Source organism: Quercus lobata, chromosome 8 (genome assembly GCF_001633185.2).
Source record: "Quercus lobata isolate SW786 chromosome 8, ValleyOak3.0 Primary Assembly, whole genome shotgun sequence".
Classification (NCBI taxonomy): domain Eukaryota; kingdom Viridiplantae; phylum Streptophyta; class Magnoliopsida; order Fagales; family Fagaceae; genus Quercus; species Quercus lobata.
This window is the reverse complement of record NC_044911.1, coordinates 6355891-6381435: the sequence shown is the minus strand read 5'-3', so window position 1 is coordinate 6381435 and position 25545 is coordinate 6355891. Positions and strand designations below refer to the sequence as shown.

At 32.8% G+C, this 25545-nt stretch overlaps 2 protein-coding genes across 2 annotated transcripts; both read right to left on the bottom strand.

The window, feature by feature from the left end:
• Positions 1-12582: 12582 nt before the first annotated feature.
• LOC115956218 (receptor-like kinase TMK4) lies at positions 12583-13899 on the bottom strand. The gene is made up of 2 exons (XM_031074657.1): positions 13750-13899; positions 12583-13029 (listed from the first exon to the last, which is right to left on the bottom strand). The coding sequence occupies exons 1-2, from the start codon at positions 13897-13899 to the stop codon at positions 12583-12585; spliced, it is 597 nt and encodes a 198-aa protein (XP_030930517.1).
• Positions 13900-20817: 6918 nt separating this feature from the next.
• Positions 20818-23546, bottom strand: LOC115955284 (receptor-like protein kinase 7). Its single transcript, XM_031073368.1, has one exon. The coding sequence runs from the start codon at positions 23543-23545 to the stop codon at positions 20915-20917; it is 2631 nt and encodes an 876-aa protein (XP_030929228.1). The 5' UTR covers position 23546; the 3' UTR covers positions 20818-20914.
• Positions 23547-25545: the final 1999 nt, after the last annotated feature.

Below are 25545 nucleotides of genomic sequence, written 5' to 3'. Positions count from 1 at the left end.
ATACAAATCAATTTAACACATAGCAGTGTGAGTGAGATTAAGGAAGAGAGTAGTAGTACAAACGAGATCATTGAGGTCAACAATCATGGATTGGTACGTACGGAAATGATCAAATAAGAGTTTGAGGTAAGTAGTTTGTATTCGTTGGATCTTAACTTGGAAGATAGCATGTATGTTGGTCTGGGGAAGAGTGAGTCAAGCATGGAAGTGCTAGCTTGTATGTTAAAAATTTTTGTCGTAGCTGTTTACAAGTATTTCGAGTCCATTTGGGAACATCTTATTTAGTTGAAATTGAAAACTTTTTGTTAAAAGTACTATAGATGGGACCCATGAAATAGTAGAAAAAATAAGCTAAATAGTAACAAAAATAAACAAAATAGTAAAAAAAATTGGCTTTTTAAGCCAGTACCAAAAGCAACCTTTGTGTATGAAATCAGTTAAAATATTAGTTGAAGGGGAAAGGGGCGTTAGTCCATTTTACCCCCCTAAAAAAAAAAAAAAGAAGATTTATTAGAATTTTTTTTATAACAATAATAACCTGGAGTCAATTTAAGAAATCCTAGAATTCCTAAATTTTCTATTGCTTAGTATTGATTTTTTTTCTCAAAAAAATAAAAAAAGCTTAGAGTCTATTTGGGAACGGCTTATTTAGTTAAAACTAATATTTTTTTTTTTTTTTTGTTGAAAATACTGTAGATAAATGTATAAGATAATTGAAATAGTACAGTGAAACCCATGAATATTTTAAAAAAGTGTTGTAGGATCCATAAGTAGTAACAAAAATAAGCTAAATAATAAAATAAACTAACTTTAAACCCTAATCCCAAACATTACCTAACCCCAAACATTACCTTAGTGTTGATTTCGAGAAACCTTACTAATAGTGGCAAAGTCAAAAATTTTTCTAGGAGCTAAACTAAATATACTCATATTCATTTTTATTTTTTCCTTTTATTTTTTTGAGAAAAAGAAGAAAGGAGATATAACCATATTCTTAAATAAATAAATAAATAAATAAAAAGGCATTATTGTACAAGTTAACTTTAACTCTTCAAAGGCCCATAGTTCGGCATTTTGGGCCCAGAAGGCATGATTGCAATTTTTGCGTTTGGTCTCGTATTGGACCATCAAGCAATACAAAAACACGGCCAAAATGGCCCATTAGCATTAATTTTTGAAATATTTAGCAACAGAGCACTGTTTCGGAAATAATTAGGGAAATACCACTTTTTCGGGCCCTATAGCGGCGTTTTCCTGCAAAATTTTTTTATAAGTCCCATAACAGGTTCAAGGGGCCCTATAGTGGCGTTTTTAAGCCCTATAGTGACGTTTTTGGGCTCTATAGCGGCGTTTTCCTGCAAAATTTTTTTATAAGTCCCCATAACAGGTTCAAGGGGCCCTATAGTGGCGTTTTTTAAGCCCTATAGTGACGTTTTCGGGCCCTATAGCGGCGTTTTCGGAAAAAGTGGTACTTCCCTAATTATTTCCGAAACAGTGCTCTGTTGCTAAATATTTCAAAAATTAATGCTAATGGGCCATTTTGGCCCAAAAACACAGCAAAAACCATTCACTCGTGTCCTTAAATTAACCGTACATTTTTTTTCCATAAACCCAATTTTGCCCTTTTTCCCTGAACACTAAATCCAACGCTTTCTCACCTTTCTTTGTTCCACCGCCAGTTCTCTCTCTCTCTCTCTCTCGGCACTCAAAAGACCTTCAAACTCATTCACATTTCACAGCCTTTTTTTTTTTTTTTTTCCTTTCATTTTCTTTTCTTTTTGGGTGAATTTGGGATTGTATTTTTATTTTCTTGAGATGATCTGGATGTATATGCTTGGCTTGTTCCTACACCAGTGCTCTTCCTCTCTCTCGGTACTCAAAACTACTTCCAAAAAATCTCACCCTTTTGTTTTCATTTTCTTTTCTTTTTCGGCGAATCTGGGATTGCATTTTCTTTTTTCTTGAGTAGATCTGGATTTATGGGTTGTGTTTGAGTAGCAAAGTCCTTGAAAGAGTACTGTTGGTGTTGTGTTTGATGTATTGTGATTGGTCTAGATGTTTGATCAGAAAATACGTTAAATTCAGGAAGAACGAAGAGATAAAATTAATAATATATTTTGTACTTTTTGGAAATTCACACCTCAAACAGAAATTTTAACAAATTGCCAAACACTCAGTTTTTATTTTTTATTTTTTATTTTTTTTATTTTTAATTTTTAATACTGCTTTTTAAAAATCTCAATTTAATAACACACATTTTGAAATTGCATTTTTTTTCAAATAACATAATATAAAAAAGTTAAACCAAACTCGCTTTAAAAACTATTTATAATGGATCTTGAAATAATTTTTTAGCATTTTCTTTATACACACCGTTCAACAACCACTCAAAAACTCATTCCAATATCATTCATTATAATTTAAGATCACAATTCAAAGGAAGCAATATTCCTTAAATTCAGATCTTTGAGATATTATAAGGGTGAACATCTGAAATTTCAATATTTTAAATAGAAAATTGTGCAGTAGTCTCCAAATCTTACATATTTTTTCTCTTAAAATATGCATCAATTGTAGATTGTTTTCTCATTAAATTACCCACATATTAAAACCTGAATATTGAATTTTACATAGTAATTATATAGCCAATCTGGGTTACCAAAAAAAAAATATATATATATATATATATAGCCAATCTATTCACTTAAAAAAATTGTAAAATATTGTTTATATTCAAAAAATAATAATAAAAGCAAACAACTTTGTAAACTTGTTTTTATCTTAATGCTTCAATAGTTTATAATTACACGTACTAAAAACAATATTTGTTTTCTAAATTTGATTTCTTTTTTAGAAACAATAAGTTAGCTAGACTAGTTTGATAACCTTTACTGAAAAGTTAAATATAATATAAAATAATAGAAAAACATGCTAGAGCTACAAGCCACTAATCTGTTATTGTGAATGATGTAGTGTCATCTACAAGCTAAATAAAGTAATGAACACTTCTTTTAGAGAGATACTTTATCCAAATAGAGAGAGATATCGGAGGCAACAGATAAAACAGAATACAGAGAAAGAGAGACACACCACTTTTTCGAAGATAGTTGGCCATTGGTTGTTGATTCACTTGAATGGAGGTTGGAGTGGAGAAGACAACAAGAAACAAAGCCAATTGTTGAGTTGTTGCGGTGTTGAGACTGCGACGGCGGCAACCAATGTACATTAGAGATTTTTATTTTTGCTATTTGGAAGAGCTAATGGGCCAAGGAATAGACCAGGTTTTTTGTGGGATTGTCTTAACAAATTTTAAGATATGTGGGAAACAGTCTAAAGTCTAAACCCATAACATTTTTTTTTCTCAAATTCTAGGAAGGGCTAATAAGTTAATTTACAAACAATTTAGATATAATTTTTCAAGTTTATAAGGTAGCAAATGAAATTTTCAAAAAGCTAGCAGTGCCATGGTCCCCCTAGCCTGCCTCGACACTGCTCCATGACAACTTGCTAAAGCCTTGTACCTCATTGACATTAGTTGAGCTCTTGCCTATGGATCCTTCCCACATTTAGGTCATCTTGCTTATGGGAGTTGGCCTATTGGATATTTGGGTGATATGATTGAGTTAACCAAAGCTTACTATTTTCAAGAGCTAAAAACAATTTTTGTTATTGGGTTTTTACAAATCTGGGTTGTGAGTTACTTGTTGATGATGCTATTACTGGGTTTTAAGGTTGATTTGGAAGTTTTTAACACAGGATTTTTGTTGATTAGATGCTATGGCTTTCTTTGGTTGCTTAGAAGCGATGAATTTGGGTGGCTATTTTTTTGAATGTGAGTAGTTAGTTGAATATATATGTAAAAATTCAAATTGATGTAAATTTAGGGAAATCTAAATGTTCTTCCTAAATTGAGAGAAAAATAATCTTTTTTTTTTTTCAATATTTTTTAATAATATTTTTTAATTTCAAATTTTCATAATACAAAAATTACATCATTTTGGGACAATTATCAGCAGCCTATAATGGAAGTTGTGAGGACACAGTTTGTAACGACCCATAATAATGTTGGGTTCGCACATAAAAAGGCCCAAACAATATCATTTGTAGAGCGTGGGTTTAAAAGGCTAAGCCCTGGTCACCGGACGATGGTTTTTTGTGGTGTTCATACATAATTACATTGTATTCGCTCTAGGAGTCTTTCTCCTGGAGGCGGGCTGAGAGGCTCTAGTTTTTGGCCATTTTTCCCAACCACTCATTCCGGATTGCTTGTTCCTCTTTTTATATTAGTCTGCACTCCTTCTCCTTCGTCCACGTGTAGGATCGATTTTTCCACGACTGATACTTGTCCCATTAGCCTATACCCAAAGTGGTTGGGGGTGGTTGTAAAAGTTGAAGAGCATGGCTCTGTCAGGTGCAAAATGCTTTATTGCAATTTTGGCAGCTTTTTACTCGTGCTGTTCCGCACTGTGATCACTCTTCCTTTTAGGGGCATTTATGGCACGCCGAGCAGGAGCTCATCCTCGGCCATTTCCTTAGACCTTCCTCGACTCTCATGGTGCGTCCTTTGCCCTGTATCTCCTCGGCGCAGGCCTTGGGCCTTAACATGAAATGGGCTGGGGTCACAAACTTCCTGGCCCCACAGAAGTTGATAGAATAACTAAATTAAAGAAAATTAAAAGTTAGAGAACTGAATTGAATGAAACTCAAGTTACAGGACTAAATTAATTTTTATGTAAAATTAGAAAATGCAATTTATAATTTAAACTCTCTTTTTCTAGTCAATTTCTCTGTAAAAATATTTGAGAATTGATTGTCCGGCATCCATTTTGAATCTTTAATATAGAGCAAAAATTCAATTCTTTGCAACAACCAAAACACTAGATCACCCCTTGACCAAGAACTCCACTAAAAATTTCAAACCCTTAAATGAGCCAACAGAATTTACTGGCACCCCTTCCGTAGCCTAAAACCACCAAATCATACAATAGCCACTCCACTCAATTGAGCGATCTTGATTATAACCCAAATACGAAATTCCCGAAATATATATTACAACTGATAATTTTTTTTTTAAAAAAACAACATATATATATTGTAGAGAGGGAAAATTCCCGACCTATGACAAGCTGACACGTCACATTACCAAGTCCACAAAATACAGCCAATTACAGAACACCATGTATTGCTGCTAGGTTTTGCTATCACTATTCAGAAGCCAACAGAAATTTGCCAAGTGTCATGCAAGAGTCAATCACGCATTAGCGCACGTGTAAGCAATGACTCAAGCAGCCTCGCACGTGTAAGCGATGACTCAAGCAGCCTCGCACGTGTAAGCAATGACTCAAGCAACCTCGCACGTGTAAGCGATGACTTAAGCGGACCAATCAAGCTGTGACATGTGTCACCAATCAAGCTCCGCCACGTGTCGCTCACCCACCCCAAAACTCCTATAAATAGAAGCCTTCCTGAGACATTTAGGAGGACGAGGATTCAGAAGTGAAAAAGCTCTGCTGGAATCAAGCCCAGAAGCCTCCAGGAACTTCAAGAACTTCAACCCCAAAACCGGAGAACATTCGAAGCAGAATCATTCAGATCATCTGCCTAGATCCTAAAGTTTGCGGGAATCAAGCTCAAAGGTCCGAAAACATCAACAAATCATAAATCAGTGAAGCTCTACGGATTCAAGCCTCTAAAGCCCCGAAGAACTTCCACCACAAATCTTCAAATACAAAGAACATTCGAAGCAGAATCATCCAAACTATCTGCCTAGATCTCAAAGTTCATTGGAATCAAGCTCAAAAGCCTCCAGAAACCTCAAACAACCACAAATCAGCGAAACTCCACGGATTCAAGCCTCTAAAGCACCGAAGAACTTCCACCACAAACCTTCGAAGACGAAGAACACATGAAGAACACACGAAGAACACAAAGAACACGAAGAACAAAGAATTTCTAACAAGCTCATAGCCAGAGATTCATTGTAATTCTGTTCCAAAGATCTTCGATCCATTCCTCAACCAAATTGAAGGATATCTTGTGTTCAAAACAAAATCACATCATCACAAATCCAATCAACAAATCTTTTAAGGAGATCGAATCAGAGGATAACTCTTTTGTAATCACAGAGAATTGTACCACACAATCATCAATACAAATTCGCATTTGTGAAACTATTTTACTTGTTCGACTTTATTTCCAATCGAGAAATTTAGTCGCTTACATATATATATATATATATATATATATATATATATCAAATCAAAATTCTCACCACTACTGCAAGTCTGCAAACTTTATGAGTTATGACCATGGGGACGATTGAAATTTGATGTATTTCAAGCCTTTCGAGGTCATGAAATTTGAAGGTTGCGGATTTTTCAATTTGAAAAAAGCCCACTCAACCCATTAAAGCAAGAAGATTCATCTGGCCCATTCAAACTTCAAACACCCAGTCTGATTTTGACTTGACCCATAAATCCTGTCTTAGCTATACTATACAGTATACACATAAGAAACGAGTAGGCAGTAAGAAAAAAAAGGGAACAATAGGTGGGAAGGCCACACAAGAGACAATAACATTGGTAACGATCTTGCTGATGAAGAAACATCAAGAACAACCAAAAACTTATTGCTAAAAGTGAAAGTACAAGTGCCAACAAATGTTACTACAATACTAGAGCGCTTTAAGAAGAATGACAAATTACAATTTACCCATATGTGGTTTGGCTAAAATTTAAGTTGCCTACTTGTGGTTTGAAATTTAACACTTTTCCTGCCTAAGGTCCACTCCATTAGGGGTTTGCAACCTACCTTTGGACTTTCTCCATTAAAAACACCAAAAACATAACAAAACCAAAGAAAACAAAATCAAAGAGTGGCATTGCAAAAATTTAGAAACTTTCTCAAGAACTTCAATAGAACACAAAAATTATCCAATCGCAGTTGTTGCTAACACTCTCTACAACAATTATACACATCCAAAACCTACTAAACTTGTATACAAATTAGAACAACACCACAACTGAACAAATCAAACAAAAAAATAATCACTAATCAAAGGTAATGGATGGAAAATTGGAGGTAATCAGTGAGGAACAATGAAATGTGAAACCCCAACCCCACTTCTCTGTTCTTTCCTCCAACCCTCCATATTTTCTCTCAACAAAACAACAAACACGTTGAAAAAATACCGTTACCATCTATCTCTTCTCTGAACAAACCCACTTAAAAAATCCATACTTTTTACATCATCTAGTGATCTACTTAAACGAAAACAAAAATAAGAAATGAAATAAGTGAGTTCTAGAAATATATCCAGCAAATGTGTGTGTTTTATACCCATCAAAATTAGAGCACTCAAATAGAACTCAAGAAATTCCAGGTAGTCCTTGTAATACATTGTGCTCCAAATCTCAACTAACACTATTTAGGATGAGATGGTGAAGATGGTACCACCTCAACACAACCCACATCACACCCCTTCAACAGCACAAATCTAACCTTCATTTTGTTTCCCTTTCAAATGCTAGACTAGAGAGAGAGAAAGCAGAGATAGAGAAGGAAAAAGCTTAAGGTGAAAGGTGGAGTAAGGAGGCCCACCATGGGTTTGGGTTGGCATGAGAGAGAGAACTTAGGGTTTAACAGATCTGGGGAAGCCACAGTTGTTGGTGGCCGTGGCGATGAACAATAGAGAACACGCCTTTGAGGCTTTCAGCCATGTCTGATGCAGATTGTTCAGGTCCCAAGTTAGCTTCCTAACATGGCACAAAGAGAAGCACATGGGGGAAGACTTGTTGCCATAGATGACATGTATGAACGCGATGAGGTTGCATACAATGCGCAATTAAAGGCGTTCTTTCAACGAAAAGAGGAGTGGTTTGATGCGCTTTCAAAGCAGCTCACCGCCTTAGCCATTGGAAATTGACCTCAAAACTATCATCCAAATCCATGTTATGTGGAGGAGGAGGAGGATCTCAATATCGAGGAGGAGGACTGCAATATCAAAGAGAATAATGAATACATTGAAAAAGTTTGTGCAATAAATTGGGATTATCCACCAATTATGGTGACTATCTTGAAGATTTTAGTTAAGGAGACAAGATTGAGCTTGATAAAAATAATGTCATATACATACATGGTGAGCCCATAACTCACATAATTGATGAGACTTTTGACATTTAAAAACAAAAGGTTATTGATTTTACTGATTACAATCATATGTTGGTACAATTGGTTTGTTCAGTTGTAGATGGGTTCTCAATTGATGAACGAAGTTTCAATCTGCTAAAGCTTGAACTTGAACACATTAAACAATATGATTTCATTGGGGTGGATGAGCTTCTCTCAATTTTTTTTTGATAATATAGTTAAAATTAATTTGGAAAGATTAATGGAAAATGTTATTGATCCCTTCTAGGAGGATTTAATTGAACAAGAATTGATAGAGGTCAACAAGAGGTGTGAATGAGTGATTTTAAGTAATCATTGTAGAGGAGGTATGAAGTTTATGGATGTGTACATGGATTCTTTTTTAGTACTTGCTTCATATATCCCACCATGGCAAAAGATTTCAAGAATAAAAATTCGTACATTAAGATTTATTGAGTAAGAAAAGATTGATAAGTAGCATATTGATTTGTCTTGTCGTGCATAGAAAGATAGGATGGAGAGGATTATTCGGGGTTCCAATTGATCATGGAAGATTGCCACAATACTCGAGGACGAGTTTTCCCCAACCCCGAGAGAATGATGTAGATTGGTTAAGAGAGAATAAATATTTTAATATTTTATATTATTTTCTCTTTCCTAGTGGAATTAGGATTTATTTGCTTTTACAAATTCAATTAAAATCCTTTTCCTAGTTGAATTAGGATTTTAATTGTTTTCCTTTTCCTAGTGAAATTGTTTTTTCCTTTTCAAGTAAAAGTAGGTTTATTATTTCTTTTACTAAAAGGAGTAGGAGAAATTCTATTTCTATAAATACTCTTTATAAAGAAGTTGATTATTGTTATGTGTTTATTAATAAAAACTTTTTAGAGAGGTTTTCTCTATTATTTTGCCTACTAGCCTAGTGTTTTTATGGAACTTAAGTTTTAGGAATAATTGTAATAATTGTGTGTTACAGATTCTGCTTCTACATGCTAATGCGGCATCAATGTCCTATTTGGCTGTGAGAGAGAGAGAGAGAGAGAGAGAGAGAGATGGCCACATACCACTATTTGGCAAAATATTTAGTATTTTACCATTGTTTGAGAAATATTTTGCAATCTACCACTTTTTTGGAACTCGAGTTTCACAAACTCAAGTTTGGCAAGTTACTCAAGTTTCCAAGTTTTAAAAAAATGGCACCTAGAACTCGAGTTTCATAAACTCAAGTTCCTTGTACATAAAGTTCAATAGACTTAAAATTTCTTGTTTACACAGTTTTATTAGCATGCAAACCAACATTGATTGACTTTGTGATGTTGTCCCTCTGCTTCATGTTTAGCACCACTGCCAACTTTATTTGAATAATTTTCCTTTCCAATACCTTAGATAAAAGAGTGCAAACCAACATTGACTGACTTTGTGATGTCATCCCTCTGCCCCATGTCCAGCACCACTGCTAGCTTTATTTGAATAATTTCCCTTTCCAATACCTTAGATAAAAGAGTTAGAAAGGCATGGAAAGTATACTGATGTAATGTGTGGTAAGTGATTTTTGTTTGTTTATTTGTTTTTTTTTTTAAGGTAAATAATGTGTGGCCATGTGAGTGCTATGGGGAATGGTGTTTTTCTTACATGGTAGGTATTCAAGTTTTTGAAACTTGAGTACCATTTTAAACTTGAGTTTCACAAAATCAAGTTTTAAAAAAGTGGTAGATTACTCTATATTTTCTCAAATAGTGATAAAACATTACATATTTTTCCAAATGGTGGTATTTGGCCATTTTGACCAAGAGAGATGGTTAACTTGTGTGTGAGAGAGAGATAAATATCTTGTTGGTGCAAATTGATATGAGAGAGAGAGAGAGAGAGAATAAAAACATCATCTAAATTGCCAATTTCTATGTTAAATTGAAGTTCCTGAACCAAGTTTTTATGATTTTTACAAATTCAACTCTTTGATCTTGTTTCCTTTGGTTTTGTTATTTTATTTTAATGTTTCTAATGAGTCTCAGGTGAGTAAAGTGTCAAATTTCAAATCACAGGTAAGCAATTTAAATTTTGTTCAAACCATGTATTGGTTTGTTGTAATTTTCCCCAAGAAAAATATACCACAATGTCTAAACAATGGGTTGGAATACCTGAACCATATATAGTAGACTTCATGTTGGGAATTTACACAAATTCTTAGATTTGTTGGAAATGAAAAATAGATAAAAATAACACACGCATAAGGAAATCATATGAGACAAGAAATTACGTATATATTTCCTATGTTCATGGAGTTGTAGTGATTTAATATTTCTAAAAAAACATATATATAAGATGTGACAATACAATGTTTCTCTCAAAACAACATGGCCTATCGGCTCAAGCCACTGTTCCACAGACTAGGCTTTAGAAAATCTTCCATTAAAACCGCAGCGCTTTTATATTGAGCCAAATCATAATTTTGATCAAACACAAACTAGGCTTCACATATCCCACCACTTAATACACTTGTTGAAGGGTCAAGTATGTTGCTTTGCGTAGAGAACAAAAATTACCCACTACTTGATGTAGAGAAGTTTCACAAAGATTTAGAAGGTGCACATCAACCCTACATGGTGCATGAAGTGGAAAAACTTGATATGATAATATTTTCCATTTGCCAAGATAAGGTTATAATATTTTCAACACTAATTCCACCTATTGATTTTATCATTTCAAATGTATTTAACGGTATGGTGGAATAAAAAGCATCTTTGACGAGGAACTAGTCTGAGGCCCCTTAGAATTCATGCATGATCCTAAATGAAATAAGAAAGAAATGCAAAGTGGATCAACACATGACTTAATGGTTTGAATATGCATATAACACTTCACTAAATGGATGCAATCTAAATGAAATGAACATGATTTCATGACAAAACTATCCATTAAGGCCAATTACAAGGTTTATAAATCAATCACGTCACTCAAACGATGGTTACACAATGAAATGTCATTCACGCATCTTGTTGAAAACATGGTGTGCAACATGAAAACAACCCCTGATTAAGTGAAGGATCAGGCAAAAAAATGTCCAAAATTTACACTCACAAGGCCTCAATGGCACCAAAGGTCAAAAACCCCATCATGTACAAACATTTGACAAAAAGCAATTGAAAAAAAAAGAAAAAAAAAAAGAAAAAACACAAGCACAATATCAAAACTTGTAAACACCAAAATTCATAAACCTAGATATGAATCTATGTGATTTTATTATGTAAATGCGAGAAAATATCATGAGATTACCTTGATTTGATGAGTGAAAGATGTTGGAATCAAAGTTATGGTTAAACTGAAATTTGAAAGAGTGTGAAAGAGATAGGGTTTAGTTTCAGACGACCAAGAGAAAGAAAATTAAAGGCCAAATCATTAAAATACATGTTTGAGAATCTCAATTGACCTAGTGTCTACCGAGACATTTTGTATGACCTTTGTTGGCCGAGTGTCTAATGAAAATTCTTGCAATGCAAAATATAAAAGTTCGGACTCTCAGCTCTCATAGAGAAACTATATTAATTCACTCTCCACACGTAAAAATTACTTGCACAAAGATTAAAATCACAAAGAAAAACATATCTTTGGCTCTTTCACAAAGAATTTAATGCGTTTATAGATGTTTGGACCAAAGTAGTTTATTTATTTATTTATTTTTTAAGAATAAACAACAGAATTTTATTCAATGAAAGAATAAATTTATACAGGAACAAGGCAGTATCAAGGAGAGCCAAACAAAACTACACAAGCTATAGAGCTTTCCCACCACCTATCAAAAACAGCAGCAATATGCAAGGTTACATAAAGGAAAGCCAAAGAAAAACAAGACTATCCTACAAACTCAAGACAAGCTTCCATAATTAGCTTCCAAATATTTTATAGCATGGGATGTAGCAAACCTGGCTAGAAAAGAAGGGTCAGGGCGTGGAGTACCGTAGTGGGCCTCATTCCGCTTATTCCAAATCATCTAGCTGGTTGTGAAAAATATTGCAATCTCTGGGTCATTTTTCCTTTGCATAATTTGATCAACCACATCCACAAATGAAAGATTTGTGCAATGAGACATGGTCTCCCTTAAGCATGTGGACTTCCAAACCATATCAGAATATGTACAGTTTAGCAGGGTATGGTCTGTTGACTCCACCCCATCCTCACAACATTCACATCCATCATCAAACAAAAATTTTCTTCTAGCTAGATTTGCTTTTGTAGGCAGTATATCTCTACAAGCTCTCCATATGAAAGTTTTGATTTTATTACATACCTTGGCCGCCTAAATCGCTTTCCAAATTTTATTGCACTGTGAGTAATTGGATGATCTTGTAATTGGATCAATGAGGTTATCCAATGTGGCCATTGATGACATTGTGGAGCATGGGGTTACCACCTTGAATGATGGTGGAGTAGTTGGTTCTACATCGTTTGCCATCTTTGTGGATCTTGAGGAAGGCTCATGCTTTGGTCAAAGCTATAGATGTCCTTAACTCCATTTGAAGTGTTAGGACAAGCAGGTTTCCACTGCCCTACAAGAGAGCTTAAGATGTTGACTACATACCCCATATCTGGTCTTTGGTATGGCTTGGGAGTAGTGCAATGTCCTGCCAGCTCAGCAACTTTGTATATGCTCTCTATGGTCTCCTCATCGGTGTTAATAGTTTGGTCAATGGCATTGGCAATTGTCTCCTTCTTGTTTAGAATCCTACAAAACCATGTGACCAAATGAGGGTTCTCATCTGGCAGAGTGTCATCTACAGCTTTTCTTCCAGAAATTAGCTGCATCAAAACCACTCCAAATGCATATACATCCGCTTTGGTGGTCACTGTTCCTGCAGCTGCTGACAAGGAAAGGAACTCATCAAGCTGATCACTTGCAATGGTTCAACTAGTGACATCTAACTAGAAAATAATTATTCATGGTGAACATTGGTGTCAACATACTTGGTATGACACAAGCACATGAAGAGAAAAGATTGTACAACAACAACAAGCCCTAGCCTCAAATTGTAAGGTCATTTATAGATCATCAATAGATTAGTCAAGGTTGACTATATGTATGTAGTGGTAGAGTCAAAATTTCAGTTTGGAGACTGGGAAAAATTAAAAGACATGAATGGAATTAATTATAAAAATTATAAGATGTATGAATAATATATATGTAAAATAATACAATATCGTGCAAAATAAAATGTAAATGTAAATTTTAATTTGTTTATCATTTCTAGATTAATTTACTTAGTTGCGCTCAAAGTTTTTTCATATTTTTTATTTTTCTTCATGATTTTTTTTTCAATAATTTGATTAATGAGGATAAATTTAGAAAATAAATAAAATATAAAAGTGTTAAAAATATAACAATATGCTTGGAAAGTTGCACGCTAAATGTATTGATTGCTTTAAAAAAAAATGTAGAACTCAATATTTCTTTATCTATTTTTCTAATCATTTGAATTTTGAGTTTATAGCAAAAACCTGAAGGTCAAATGTAAAACTTACAAGAAATTATATATCAAGCTGGATAGATAGGATGAAGAAAATAATTTTCATGAACTTGTTAAGATTAGGGAAATGAAATAAAGAGACTTGCATTGCGTCTAATGCATTAACGATGAGGATCAAAAGTGTGAGTAAAAGAATATAGGCAGATTTAAGAAGCATGAGGATTGATATGGAAATGACATAAAAGAGCGGAGTGATATGGACTTGCGGCCCAATCATTCCCATAACACCCATGATTCTAAAAATGGCAAAAATCATGGAGCAATGGGAGCATTAAGAAGTCTATACTAAATTACTAATAACATTCCATCGTCAACAACAAGAATGAGAGAATATTTACAACCTTATCATTATACACAAATAAGAAAGTTCACTGACGTATCAAATTAAGAAGTTTCAGCCGACATCTATTACCTCAGTGATATGATTTTCCTTGATTGTGCAAATCTTTTTGGAGATTGTCTAAGTTTTGAAAGACCATTCATCACTAAACTCTTTTAAATTCAATTTGGCCCGGAAAGAGTATTGCGGCCAAAATGCTGAAATTTCAGATTTTTGTTTCCCTCTTAGAAGATGTGGGTGGTTTGGTTTGTATTGGGCTTGTGGTATAGAGGGAAGCAGAAAGTTCGATTGGGGCAGAAAGCTATATTGGGTTTGGCTGTGGATCTGCTGCGCTTTGGAGGAAGGAGAACATGGGCGGCGCCATGTATATTTCAGGCCGCGTTTAAAACGGGGCTATAGGACCCGGGCTTGGGCCGCGGTTAAAAAGTGCGGCCATAGGACCATCAGTCCTATAGTCACAGGTTTTAGGCCACATTAGAAACCGTGGCCTAAAAAAACGTGGCTATAGGCTATAGCCACGTTTTTTTGCCATATAGCCGCGTTTTAAAAACGCGGCCAGAGGACCTTTTTTTTGTAGTGAGTTTTTGCAAATGTGTGTAGTATAATTATCTATAATATAAATCTTACATTGATAGTACAATGTAAACATATAATCGTCATGAACTAATAAATAAAAGTATTTTAAGCAGTAATAATTAAAATTCACTTAACAACAACAATTAACATGTTCATTATATTAAGAAAAAATATGTCATATACACCTATAGTTTATTTTTGATTCTATTACTAGAACGTACTATAGACAAATTTGTAATAAGAAAACTATTTAAACCGTAAGATTCATATTTTATTTAAGGTGTATCTTTTTACTGACCCCATAGAAAGCTATATTCTGTATTTTTTTTTATTTTTTAATGATGGCAGGATCATTTAAATAGGAGAGAGCAGAGATTTATTATCAGACCAAGACATTAATCAGTTTTTGGTGTAAGTGAGAATTGAATCCTAAATCTCTTATTCAATCATTAGAGACTTTACCAGTTAAACTAACTGGAACCCACATATATATATATATATATATTATTTTAATATGCTATAACTTAGCTGAAAACTGAAAAGCATGGGAGAGGGTCAAAAATATTATAAAATAATAATTTTTTACCACACGTACATTGTCTGTCACACTCTGGTTTTGGTGTTTTTCTTTTTATCTTTTCCTCTCTCTCGAATACTGTTTTTGTAAAACTTTGTAGTTTGTATGATGTTAGTAAAAAAACAATCAATTATATTAAATATAGTGTTATCAAAGATTCTCAAAAAAATAAATATATTAGATATATATTTACTCTAAAGATAGAACAATTTGTATCTAAACTTTAAAACAGCTTGAATTTCTTATTAAAATAATAAAGCTTCAATTCAATCTTAGAGTCCAATTACTTCCTTTTGATTACGTTGCAAAACATATAAAAACAAAAGTTGGCATAAAAATAATTTTTTCCGTAACGTTATTATGATTATTTATAATCTTTTTAGTATTATGAGGTTTGAATACTCACTTCAAATTATTTATGTGCCTTGGATAAATTTTTAATAAATATTATGGGTTATTTTATTTTTTTTTTTATTTTTTAAATTATTTAATTATTAATTAAATTATTTATGATATCACTGGTCAGAACATTGGTTTGACCCCTAGTTGCACCACACAAAAATCCTCTATTCCATTTCTTTTGTTTCTACAAACTCTTTGTCTTCTAAGTATGTAAATTTCACTTTGTAGCTTTTCTTTCTTTTGTCTTTTATATTTTTACTTTTATAGCCCATGTGTTTGTTTATGTTCTTTCTTTAGTAGTTTGTATTTGACTATGTTTCTTAGTATTGAACTCAGTAAAACTGCCTCCATTTGATGAAGGTTCTTTGTTTTTCGTGACTTTAGTGCGTCATATTGTTAAATGATCATGGTGGTTGGTTTTGTTCATATTAATTTCAGAGATTATTTCATTAGCTATTTCTTGGCTTATATATATATATATATATATATATTATAAATTTGTAATATGTAATTATATTTAAAATTTTGTATTTATATATTTCTCTCTTATTCACTTAAAAAAAAAAAAAATTCTTTTTGGTGATTGATTTTATTATTTACACTTAATGGTAAATGCCTCGAATAAATCCAACGAGTAACTAATAATCCTGTTATACAGACAAAAGTAGTTATTATGCCTTTTTTGGACGAATCATATAGTCCTGCGATTTCATTAACTAATAAGATTAGTAAACGAATTGTAATTACAATTGAAACGACCGAAAAGGATATATGAATTAATATATGCTCTAAAATTGAAGATATCATAAAAATTATAAAAAGGGGGTCTCACAATTATAGGAATCGGGAATTGAATTTTTTTTATTCTTTTATTCTAGGACTTACTCTTTTATAAGATGCCATGCCGCCACTCGGACTCGAACCGAGATGCTCTAGCACTGCTTCCTAAGAGCAGCGTGTCTACCGATTTCACCATAGCGGCTTGTTCGAAATCATAATAACCCATTTTGATTCAATCGTCGAGGTTAAAGTACTTAATCATGCAATACTTTTTAGTTTTATAGGAAACATTGAAATTGATGAATAAAAGCTAGTTTTAAAAATAGCGATTGGAACATATTTTCAAAAAGAATCCTATTGTTTTTTTCGTTCAGTAATAATTTTTTATTTATTTTAGATTCATAAAAGAAATTAAAATAAGATAAATGAGACAAAAAGTGAATTCTTAAAAACTATTTTAAAACTATCTAGTTACAAAAGCTCCATTTTAGGAGAGTATAAACGAGAGGAACTCCGGTGTTAATGTAATGTTAAGTTAAATAAAATTGACACTATAAGTAAGAAATAAAATGTTGAAAAATAGAAAAGAATAAAAAATAAGGGTTATTATCGATCACAATTTCATGAGTATAGACACTACTAATTTGCATATCCCTGTATTACTACTTCGAGTTTTCACTGTATAAAGGATTTGTGTTAGTATTTAGCAACCTAATTAGATGAGGTTCAGTATTGGGTGTATCATAGAATAAAAGGGTTTCAATTTCTATCGAAATCCCACCATATTAAATATATTTAATATTTAGATATATTATATATTGATAATGATTTAGAAAAGCGATTGAGCGTTCAGAAAATTACAAAATAAATTTTAAACTTAATAAATTAGTTTCAACGACTCATTAATTGTGATTAAAGATCTTATTTATATCTGCTCTTAGATAAGAATCTTATAGAATAAATAGTCTAATAAAAATAGAAAAAGACAAAACTTTTTATCTTATTATTCAAGTAACCAAAAATAAAAACATAAACGTCTTCTAAAGAGACTTTCTAATAAAATCTTTATATCTCTATAGCTTGCATGCTACATATCTTCCATCATTAATGCCTTATGTTTAGGTATGTCATGCAACAAAATCACAATAATTGTTGAAAAAACAAATTGTTATTTTAACGGTGCAATAGCTATTGGATAATTGAGGATACTAAGGACTAGAATCCTAATTTTTATTAATTCATTTTTTTTATTTAGCAATTGATTTTTTTTTTATTTTTTTATTGAGGTTAGGGATTTTTGAGATTGAAATCCTAATTTGCAATCAAAGAAGAAGAAACAATTATCTGTTTAAGCATTCTTACAAAAATCAATAAAAGTTATCTTTGCAAAACATTCATTTACATCTTAAAAAAATAAATTTGCTAAAAATTGTGCTCACTTAAAGTTCGTTCCCAAAAGAGGTACAATATTTGTTGGATAGTACTTAAAGAGTTACAATATTTGCTAGATAGAACTTAATTTATTATATAGGTTTAATTAGTTGCTACAATTTGTATGTTATTATTGTTACATGTTTCTAAGTATACTATGCATTTATGATATGATGATTATTGTAAATAAACCGAAATTAAATAATATTTCATAACTAATAGTTAATTTTCTCATGTATCACATGAGTCAGCGACTAGTTATATTTATTTCATTATTATCTTTCTCTTATGTTATTTATTTTATTATCTAACACTTTTCTATAATTTTCTTTCTTACTTGTAAATTTTTCATCTAAAATTTTTTGTTGCATTTTTTATTTATTTATATTTTTAAGAGATCCTATTTGAGATTCAATTAAGCACTGCTGCAACTTCATTAAACAATAAAATTACCAAAATTCTCAACATGCCCTGATAAAGACAAATTCAAGTTTCAACATATAACTCAATGACTTGATGGATATAAGCAAAACAAGATTAATTTCATATGGATAATCTAAAGCTAAAATGCAAATTACATCATTTAAGTTTGATTGAAATTCATTTCAGTCCTCTAACTTAACTTTTGTGCAACTGAGTCCTCTAAGACTCAAATTTATTCAATTCAAGTATTTTGTCCAATTTTGTTAAAAATTTGCTGTTAAGTATGCTATTAATTAATTAAAAAAATTTATCACATAAAAAATCTTGAAATATTTTTAATAATTTTATAGATTTTATTTTCATGTGAAAATAATATTTTTTTAATGAAATTTTTTCAACAAAATTCAAAATTGGATAGAAGTTCTAAATTAAATAAATTTGAAGTTTAAAAGACTCAATTAAATAAAAGTAAAGTTAGAAAATTGAAATAAATTTTAGTCAAATTTAAAGGGTGGAATTTGTATTTTAGCAAAATCTAATAACAAGGTTAAGGCATAATTAACAAAAAGAAATAAAATATATTATTTTTCCCCCAGAAAAAAAAAAAAAAAAAAAAAAAAAAAAAACAAAGAGAGAGAGTTTTACCAGACTTTGGATAACGCAACACAGGATGATGTAAAGTTGAAATCTAATTTCCAATTTTGATTTTGGTGGAGAGAGTGAGAGAGATTGTTTGGTGAGTGAACGAGCAACGTGAGACAATGGATAGTTAATGCAGACAACCTATCATGTGAAAGATTAATTGAAATTTCAAACTGTTAAAAGGGAACTGATTGTCAACAATGATTTCGCAAACTCGCCACTTTTTTATTTTGATGAACTCTGGCCACATTTATTTTTTTCGTGTCGGTAAAACAACTCAGGATTTTCATTGGGTTGGTTTAGGTTTACTATAGTCTATAGGCCCATAATTATGGGTACATTTTGTAGGATGAGGAAGAGAGTGCACAACCGCCTTTGGTTTGACTAATAATTTTGGGATCCTCTTTCAATGGGGACCTTAGATAATGACTTGAGTGGCCAAAGCCTACGGCTCTTGAAATTGAGTACATAAATAATTACAAAATTTTAATTTAAATTCAAGGCAAATAATGGAATCCTATATACTATGAACCATGGAATTAAGGCCATTTCAAATTAGCAATTTAATGCAATAGAAACAGCACTAATCATTTTGTTCACTTATTATTATTTTTTTGGGGTGCCTTTTTTATATATAAATACATGAAATTATTTTTAATTTCTTTTCCTTATTCTATTTTTCATTTTCCTTTTTTTATTATTCTTTTTAAAATTTCCTCCTCTCTCAGTCTCTCTTACCCAAGCCACTCTTCATGGTTCAAACCCCGTTGGCTCGTGGGCACAAGATGTATAAGGCGAATCGGAAATAATCTCGGCCATCCATTACACGCTGCCATCATCAGCGGTTTCTCAACCAGAACAAATGCCGTGGTTCTCCGATTCTTCTTTTACTCTGGTTCCATTCATGTAGTCTAGGCCATTCATTGTGTATTCCATGCTTAGACTTACATAGGTGTATTTTGCGTTGAGTATTCCATTCATGTAACCGCTCTTTGGAACTTGTTGCTTGATAAATCAATTGTTGGGAAGATGGTTGGGACTATTACTAATTTGTCTCCAATCCTTTCATTGTCTCCTTTATTGAATCTTGATAAACACCACATCTCCTAGATCAATCATATAGATCAAAAGGATATGGTCCATCTTTATCTTCATCACTAATCATCATGGCTTTCAACATTCCAAATTAATCTCTAGATAAAAGACCAGTAAGCTCATTGCTAGAGGTCGAGAATTTGTATTTTAGAGAAAGCATCACATTTCATTTATGGTTTCCTACGGAACCGTGAAACCAATTAAATCTCAAGACAAGAACCATAACTCCAAAAGACAGGTATAAATCTCTATGTGTTATAACTAAAGTTTCTCAATTAAATTCTTCTTAAAAGGAAAACCATTATTCAAATATGTTGAAATTAAGGACTGCAACAGCCTTGTTTGTTGGTGTTGATTTTTTGCTGATTTTTATGAAGGGAAAAGCAAAGCAGAGACTCTGTTATTTTGTTACACAATAGGTATTTTTTTGTACTTCATGATTTCTTTCTCTTACACATGTCATCGACAAGGATAGATTGGTCTCAAAATTGTTCAAAGCCCTCTTACCAGACCTTTAATGGATCCAAATTGATGTAGATCATCCTTTTTATACCTTCATATCTGCTGCTCCTCATACTCTCCCTTGGCTGACTATATTTCTTTTAGTGATTTTGGTTCATACAATTCTTTCTCAAATTCAGAATTCTTCAGTAATTTTTTCCATTATAAACATTTCATCTATCATTTTTTATTGAGCAAAATAAAATATTAAAAGTACAACTGAACCCAAGGCCATCCTTTGAACTAAGTCCAAAATGCCACATAGTCTCAAAAAAAAAAAAAAAAAAAAAAAAAAAAAAAAAAAACACACACACACACACAGAGAAATACTCTCAAACATAAAATATAAGTACAAGTGAGCACAAGAGAGGCTAGCCCCGGAATTAAGCCAAACATGCCATTCAATCTCAAAATAAACAAAGAAATACACAAAATACCATCAAAAGAAAGGCTAGTAAAACAGAGCACCCCTTTAATGCATTAATTTCTTCTTTGTCCAGGTCTTTGATTATTAGGCCTTCTCTTCTTGTCCTTTTGTTTTCCTTCAATGAACCTTACTAGCCATTTAGGTTTTCTTATTTTAAACACAACATATCCCATAGCTAATCCAAACAACAAGCCACATCCATAGCCGATTAACACAGCCTTCCAACCAAATCCACTTGCAAACAATGAATCATTGTCTTCTTGGAATGCTGATGGTGGTGCTGGTTGTGTCAGCTCATTAGTGCCACATTTACTTGACAATGGAAATCCACACAATCCTAGGTTTCTATCATAGGAGTTGTTTTCAAATGTAGCAAATTGTTTGCCTCGAGGTATGGGTCCAATAAGCTGGTTTTGTGAAAGATTTAACATGGCCAAAAATGTTAGATCTGTTAGTTGCAAAGGAATTTCTCCAGTGAGGCTATTTGAAGAAAGGTCTAAGGATTCAAGTGCTGACAATTTTGCCAACGATGATGGGATATGGCCAGTTAGGCTATTATGGGAAAGGTTGAGCAGTCGAAGGATTGTAAGCCTTCCAAGTACTTCTGGAATCACTCCTTGGAATTTGTTGCTTGATAAATCAATTGTTGTGAAGATGGTCAGGATTCTTTGTAGTTTAATTTCCAACCCTTTCATTGTCACCACCACCGAATCTTGATATGTCACCACCACCACCATCGTATCTTGATATTGACTACTTTCACCCATATAATGCGGTTCATGTCTGCCTTCATCATTAATCATCATGGCATTGAAATTTTCAAAATAATTTCTTGGTAAAAGACCTGTAAATTCATTGTGAGACAAGTCAAGAATTCTTAGCTTAAAGAAAAACACCCCCCTAGTGTTATGATTTCCTATGGGTCCATGGAATTTGTTGGATTTCAAGACAAGAACCTGCAGATTGGTAAGAGCTTCAAACCAATAAGGAAATAAATCATTAATCATGTTGTTTCCGAGGTCAAGAACTTCCAGATTTGAACAGTAGATAAAAGATTTTGGTAATAGCCCTCTTAAATTATTGTCATTGAAGACAATAGTTCTCAACTGATTACCCTTTGCAAATGTATCAGGTATGGTGCCCTCGAAATTATTCATTCCCAAATTCATCACCCTAAGATAATAACTAAAGTTACCTAAACATTGTGGAATCTTGCCTTTCAAAATGTTATTAGCGATATCCAAAATTTCAAGAAAACTTACATTGCAAATCATATATGGGATCTCCCCAGTCAGTCTATTGTCATTCAGTTGAATTGACTTTAGAGATGTGACTTCCGAAATCGCTGTGGGTAATTCCCCAGATAAGCGATTGTGTCCTGCAACTAAGTATACAAGAGACTTGGCGTTTTTGATATCGGATGTAATTGGGCCATCGATATCATTGAATGAGATATCAATGTGGACTACGTTCGGTAATCCCCAGATTCCAATAGGAATGTTACCTGAGAGCAAGTTCTGATTAACTACAAAAAAACGTAAAGTGGAACAATTGGCATAGCTTGCTGGAATTTCACCGGTAAGATTGTTTTGCAACATTGCAAGCAACCACAAAGTACCTTGCTTGCACATATCTGGTGGAACTGGACCGGTAAAGAAATTCTCAGAGACGTCGATGAAACCAGTTTTAGCCCAGGAGAGAAGGTTATGAGGCAGCGGACCAGTGAAGCTGTTTCTATACATGGAAAGGTTCACAAGCTTTGTGAAGTTGCCGAACTCGGCTGGTACCTGGCCAGATAGCTCGTTTTGATATAGTTGCAGAGAAACCAGGTTAGTCAAGAACCTCAACTCGGATAGATCGCCTTCAAGATAGTTATTCGAAAAATCAAACATTTCAAGCTTTGTGAGGTTTCTTAGACCGATAGGAAGTTTTCCTGTGAATGAATTGTTGTAGAGCTCAAGCTGCCATAGGTTGACTAGGTTCCCAATCTCAACTGGGATTTTCCCCGTCATGTTATTGTAGGCAAGATCCAAGTTGGTTAGCTCTTTAAGGTTTCCAATCTCTGCAGGAATTGTACCTTGGATGCTGCAGTTTGATAGGTAAAGCCAAGTCAAGTTAGTAAGCAGCAACACCTCGTTTGAAAATGGAGAAGGATTAAAAGGATTGTCTCCGAGGCTCAGTGAAACAAGACCGGTCATGTTTTGGACTGATTTCCACGGGAAAGCCCCGGAAAATCCGCATAATTTCAGATGTAGATACCGTAATTGGCTTAGAGAGGATATTTCTGGAACCGACCATCCTGTGAACAAATTGTTGCTCAAATCCAAGTATTGCAATTTGACACAATTTTTCAAGTCGTCCATAATTGGACCGTGTAAGTAGTTGAACCCGAATGAGAGCTTTTCTAGTGATTGGAGCTGGCATATGGAATCAAGAGGAAGAACCCCGGTTAAATTTTGGTATGAAAGTTCGATTTCTGTAATGGAATCGTCGGAGTTGCAGGAGATTCCAGTGAAGTTGCATATGGAATTTCTGGATTCCCAAGAACTGAAGACATTGGTGTTTGATGTTTGAAGGGCGGATTTTAGTTTCATGAGAATTTGAAGGTCATTGGATTGGATTCCAGAGGGAAGGAGGAAGAAGCAAAAAAGGAGGATGAAAGGGTAGATAGGCGGACGCGACATGTCCTATGCTGGACTGAATGGCGTAAACTTTTGTCGGTATTATCTATTATGATCTTATTTAGAGAATAATGAATTTAAGGCTGAAGATAGTGCCATTTTATAGCAGAATGGTGGGAAGTCATGCTATTTCATCTGAAAGTAGAGAGTCAATTCGTGACATGAGAACTGGGATATGCCGTAGCTTTTTAATCTTTGTCATCTTACATAACCACCAACAAAAAATTCGCTGTATTTATTATTATTATTATTAGGGTAAATTTTATCCACACTTTTAAGGATTGGATTAATGTCAATCAGGTCCAAGATTTTTTTAAAATATCCAATTTAGTCCTTAAAACTAACTTAGTCCCTAAATATTTAGTTATTCTTTCTCAACTATTTTATGAACTAAATTGACTTTAGAGACCAAATTGATTAGTTTTGAAAAGTCTTGAACCTGGTTAATATTAGGCCAAACATTAGGAATTGAATGAAATTTATTATTATTATTTTCCCATCTTCAGTGCATTTATGATATGGCCGTAAGGACAAAAAAGATCTTGCACATTTGTGAACAATTTTCCCAAAGCATACTGGCTTTTTATCGCGGCTAACACCCTACTTTCTTGCATATAAAGGCTACTTTTTTCAGGTACTTGCTTTTTTAATAGTGTTAATTACACACAAATTATTTTATAAAGTTTTATACACACTCCAAAAAGCAACTGACATGGTGACTTCCAAGTTGGATAATTTCTTTTTGGGTATGCAAAATAGTTTATGTGCTATGGTACATTAAACAAATGCCCGAAAAGCACTTGTTAACTAGACCCCTTAAGGGGAAATTTAACTAATGCTCTAAGAACATTACTTTAGTAAATATTTTTAAGAACTTTTTATATTAAAAGAAAAAAATAACTAGGTTTTTATCAACTTTTTTATATTTTCCATAAAAGTATTATAAAAATTTTTAAAATGGTTCATTAACAAAGCACTTATTAACCGAACTCTATATATATTAAAGCTGTTTTATCCTTTTTCTTTTTTGTGGATATTACACCACTGTTATTACACCAGTGCACCCATGGCACTTTTACATTCACATACAATCAATATATATATAAAAGCAGAGACCTCATGTGAGAGTGCATGAGTCTTGCCACGTGGTACTCTAATATTACATTTAGCTTTTTTACCTTTCTTCATTAAGCTTTTTTTACTGTTACCCAATAGATCATAATAATTTATTTTTACTATTATATAAATTTAGCATTTTTTACCTCTTTTTATTATTATTATTATTATTTATTTTTACTGTTATCCAATAGATCATATTAACTTCTTTTTACTATTACATAAAATATGGGTTGTTCTTGAAAATTAGACCAAAAGTTATTCACTATAAAATAGACTACCTTTTAAAAGTAGACCAAACCTTATGAAAAACTCAAGCCCAGTTCTTACCCTACATATTATGACCCAAGTTTGACCCTTCCAATGTGTAAATCAAAGCAAAAACTCTTACCCTCTTATAAACTCTCTTCTTCCTCCCCAGGTATAGATGATAATTCTTTTTACTGTTATCCAATAGATCATAGTAACTTATTTTTACTATTATAAAAATTTAGCATTTTTTACCTCTTTTTATTATTATTATTATTATTATTATTATTATTATTATTATTATTATTATTTACTGTTATCCAATAGATCATAGTAACTTCTTTTTACTATTATATAAAATATGGGTTGTTCTTGAAAATTAGACCAATTAGACCAAAAGTTATTCACTATAAAATAGACTACCTTTTAAAAGTAGACCAAACCTTATGAAAAACTCAAGCCCTGTTCTTGCCCTACATATTATGACCCATGTTTGACCCTTCCAATGTGTAAATCAAAGCAAAAACTCTTACCCTCTTACAAACTCTCTTCTTCCTCCCCACGTATAGATGATAATTCTACAAAATCTTATTCTCATGAAATCATGCCTTCATTTTCCCCCAATTTCAATTCAATAA

Coding starts and splice junctions, on each gene's coding strand:
- LOC115955284 (XM_031073368.1), bottom strand. CDS start 23,545: ATGTCGCGTCCGCCTATCTACCCTTTCATCCTCCTTTTTTGCTTCTTC.
- LOC115956218 (XM_031074657.1), bottom strand. CDS start 13,899: ATGGGTGTTATGGGAATGATTGGGCCGCAAGTCCATATCACTCCGCTC. Junction 13,030..13,749: donor ATGCATTAGACGCAATGCAA/GTCTCTTTATTT, acceptor GCAAGTGATCAG/CTTGATGAGTTCCTTTCCTT.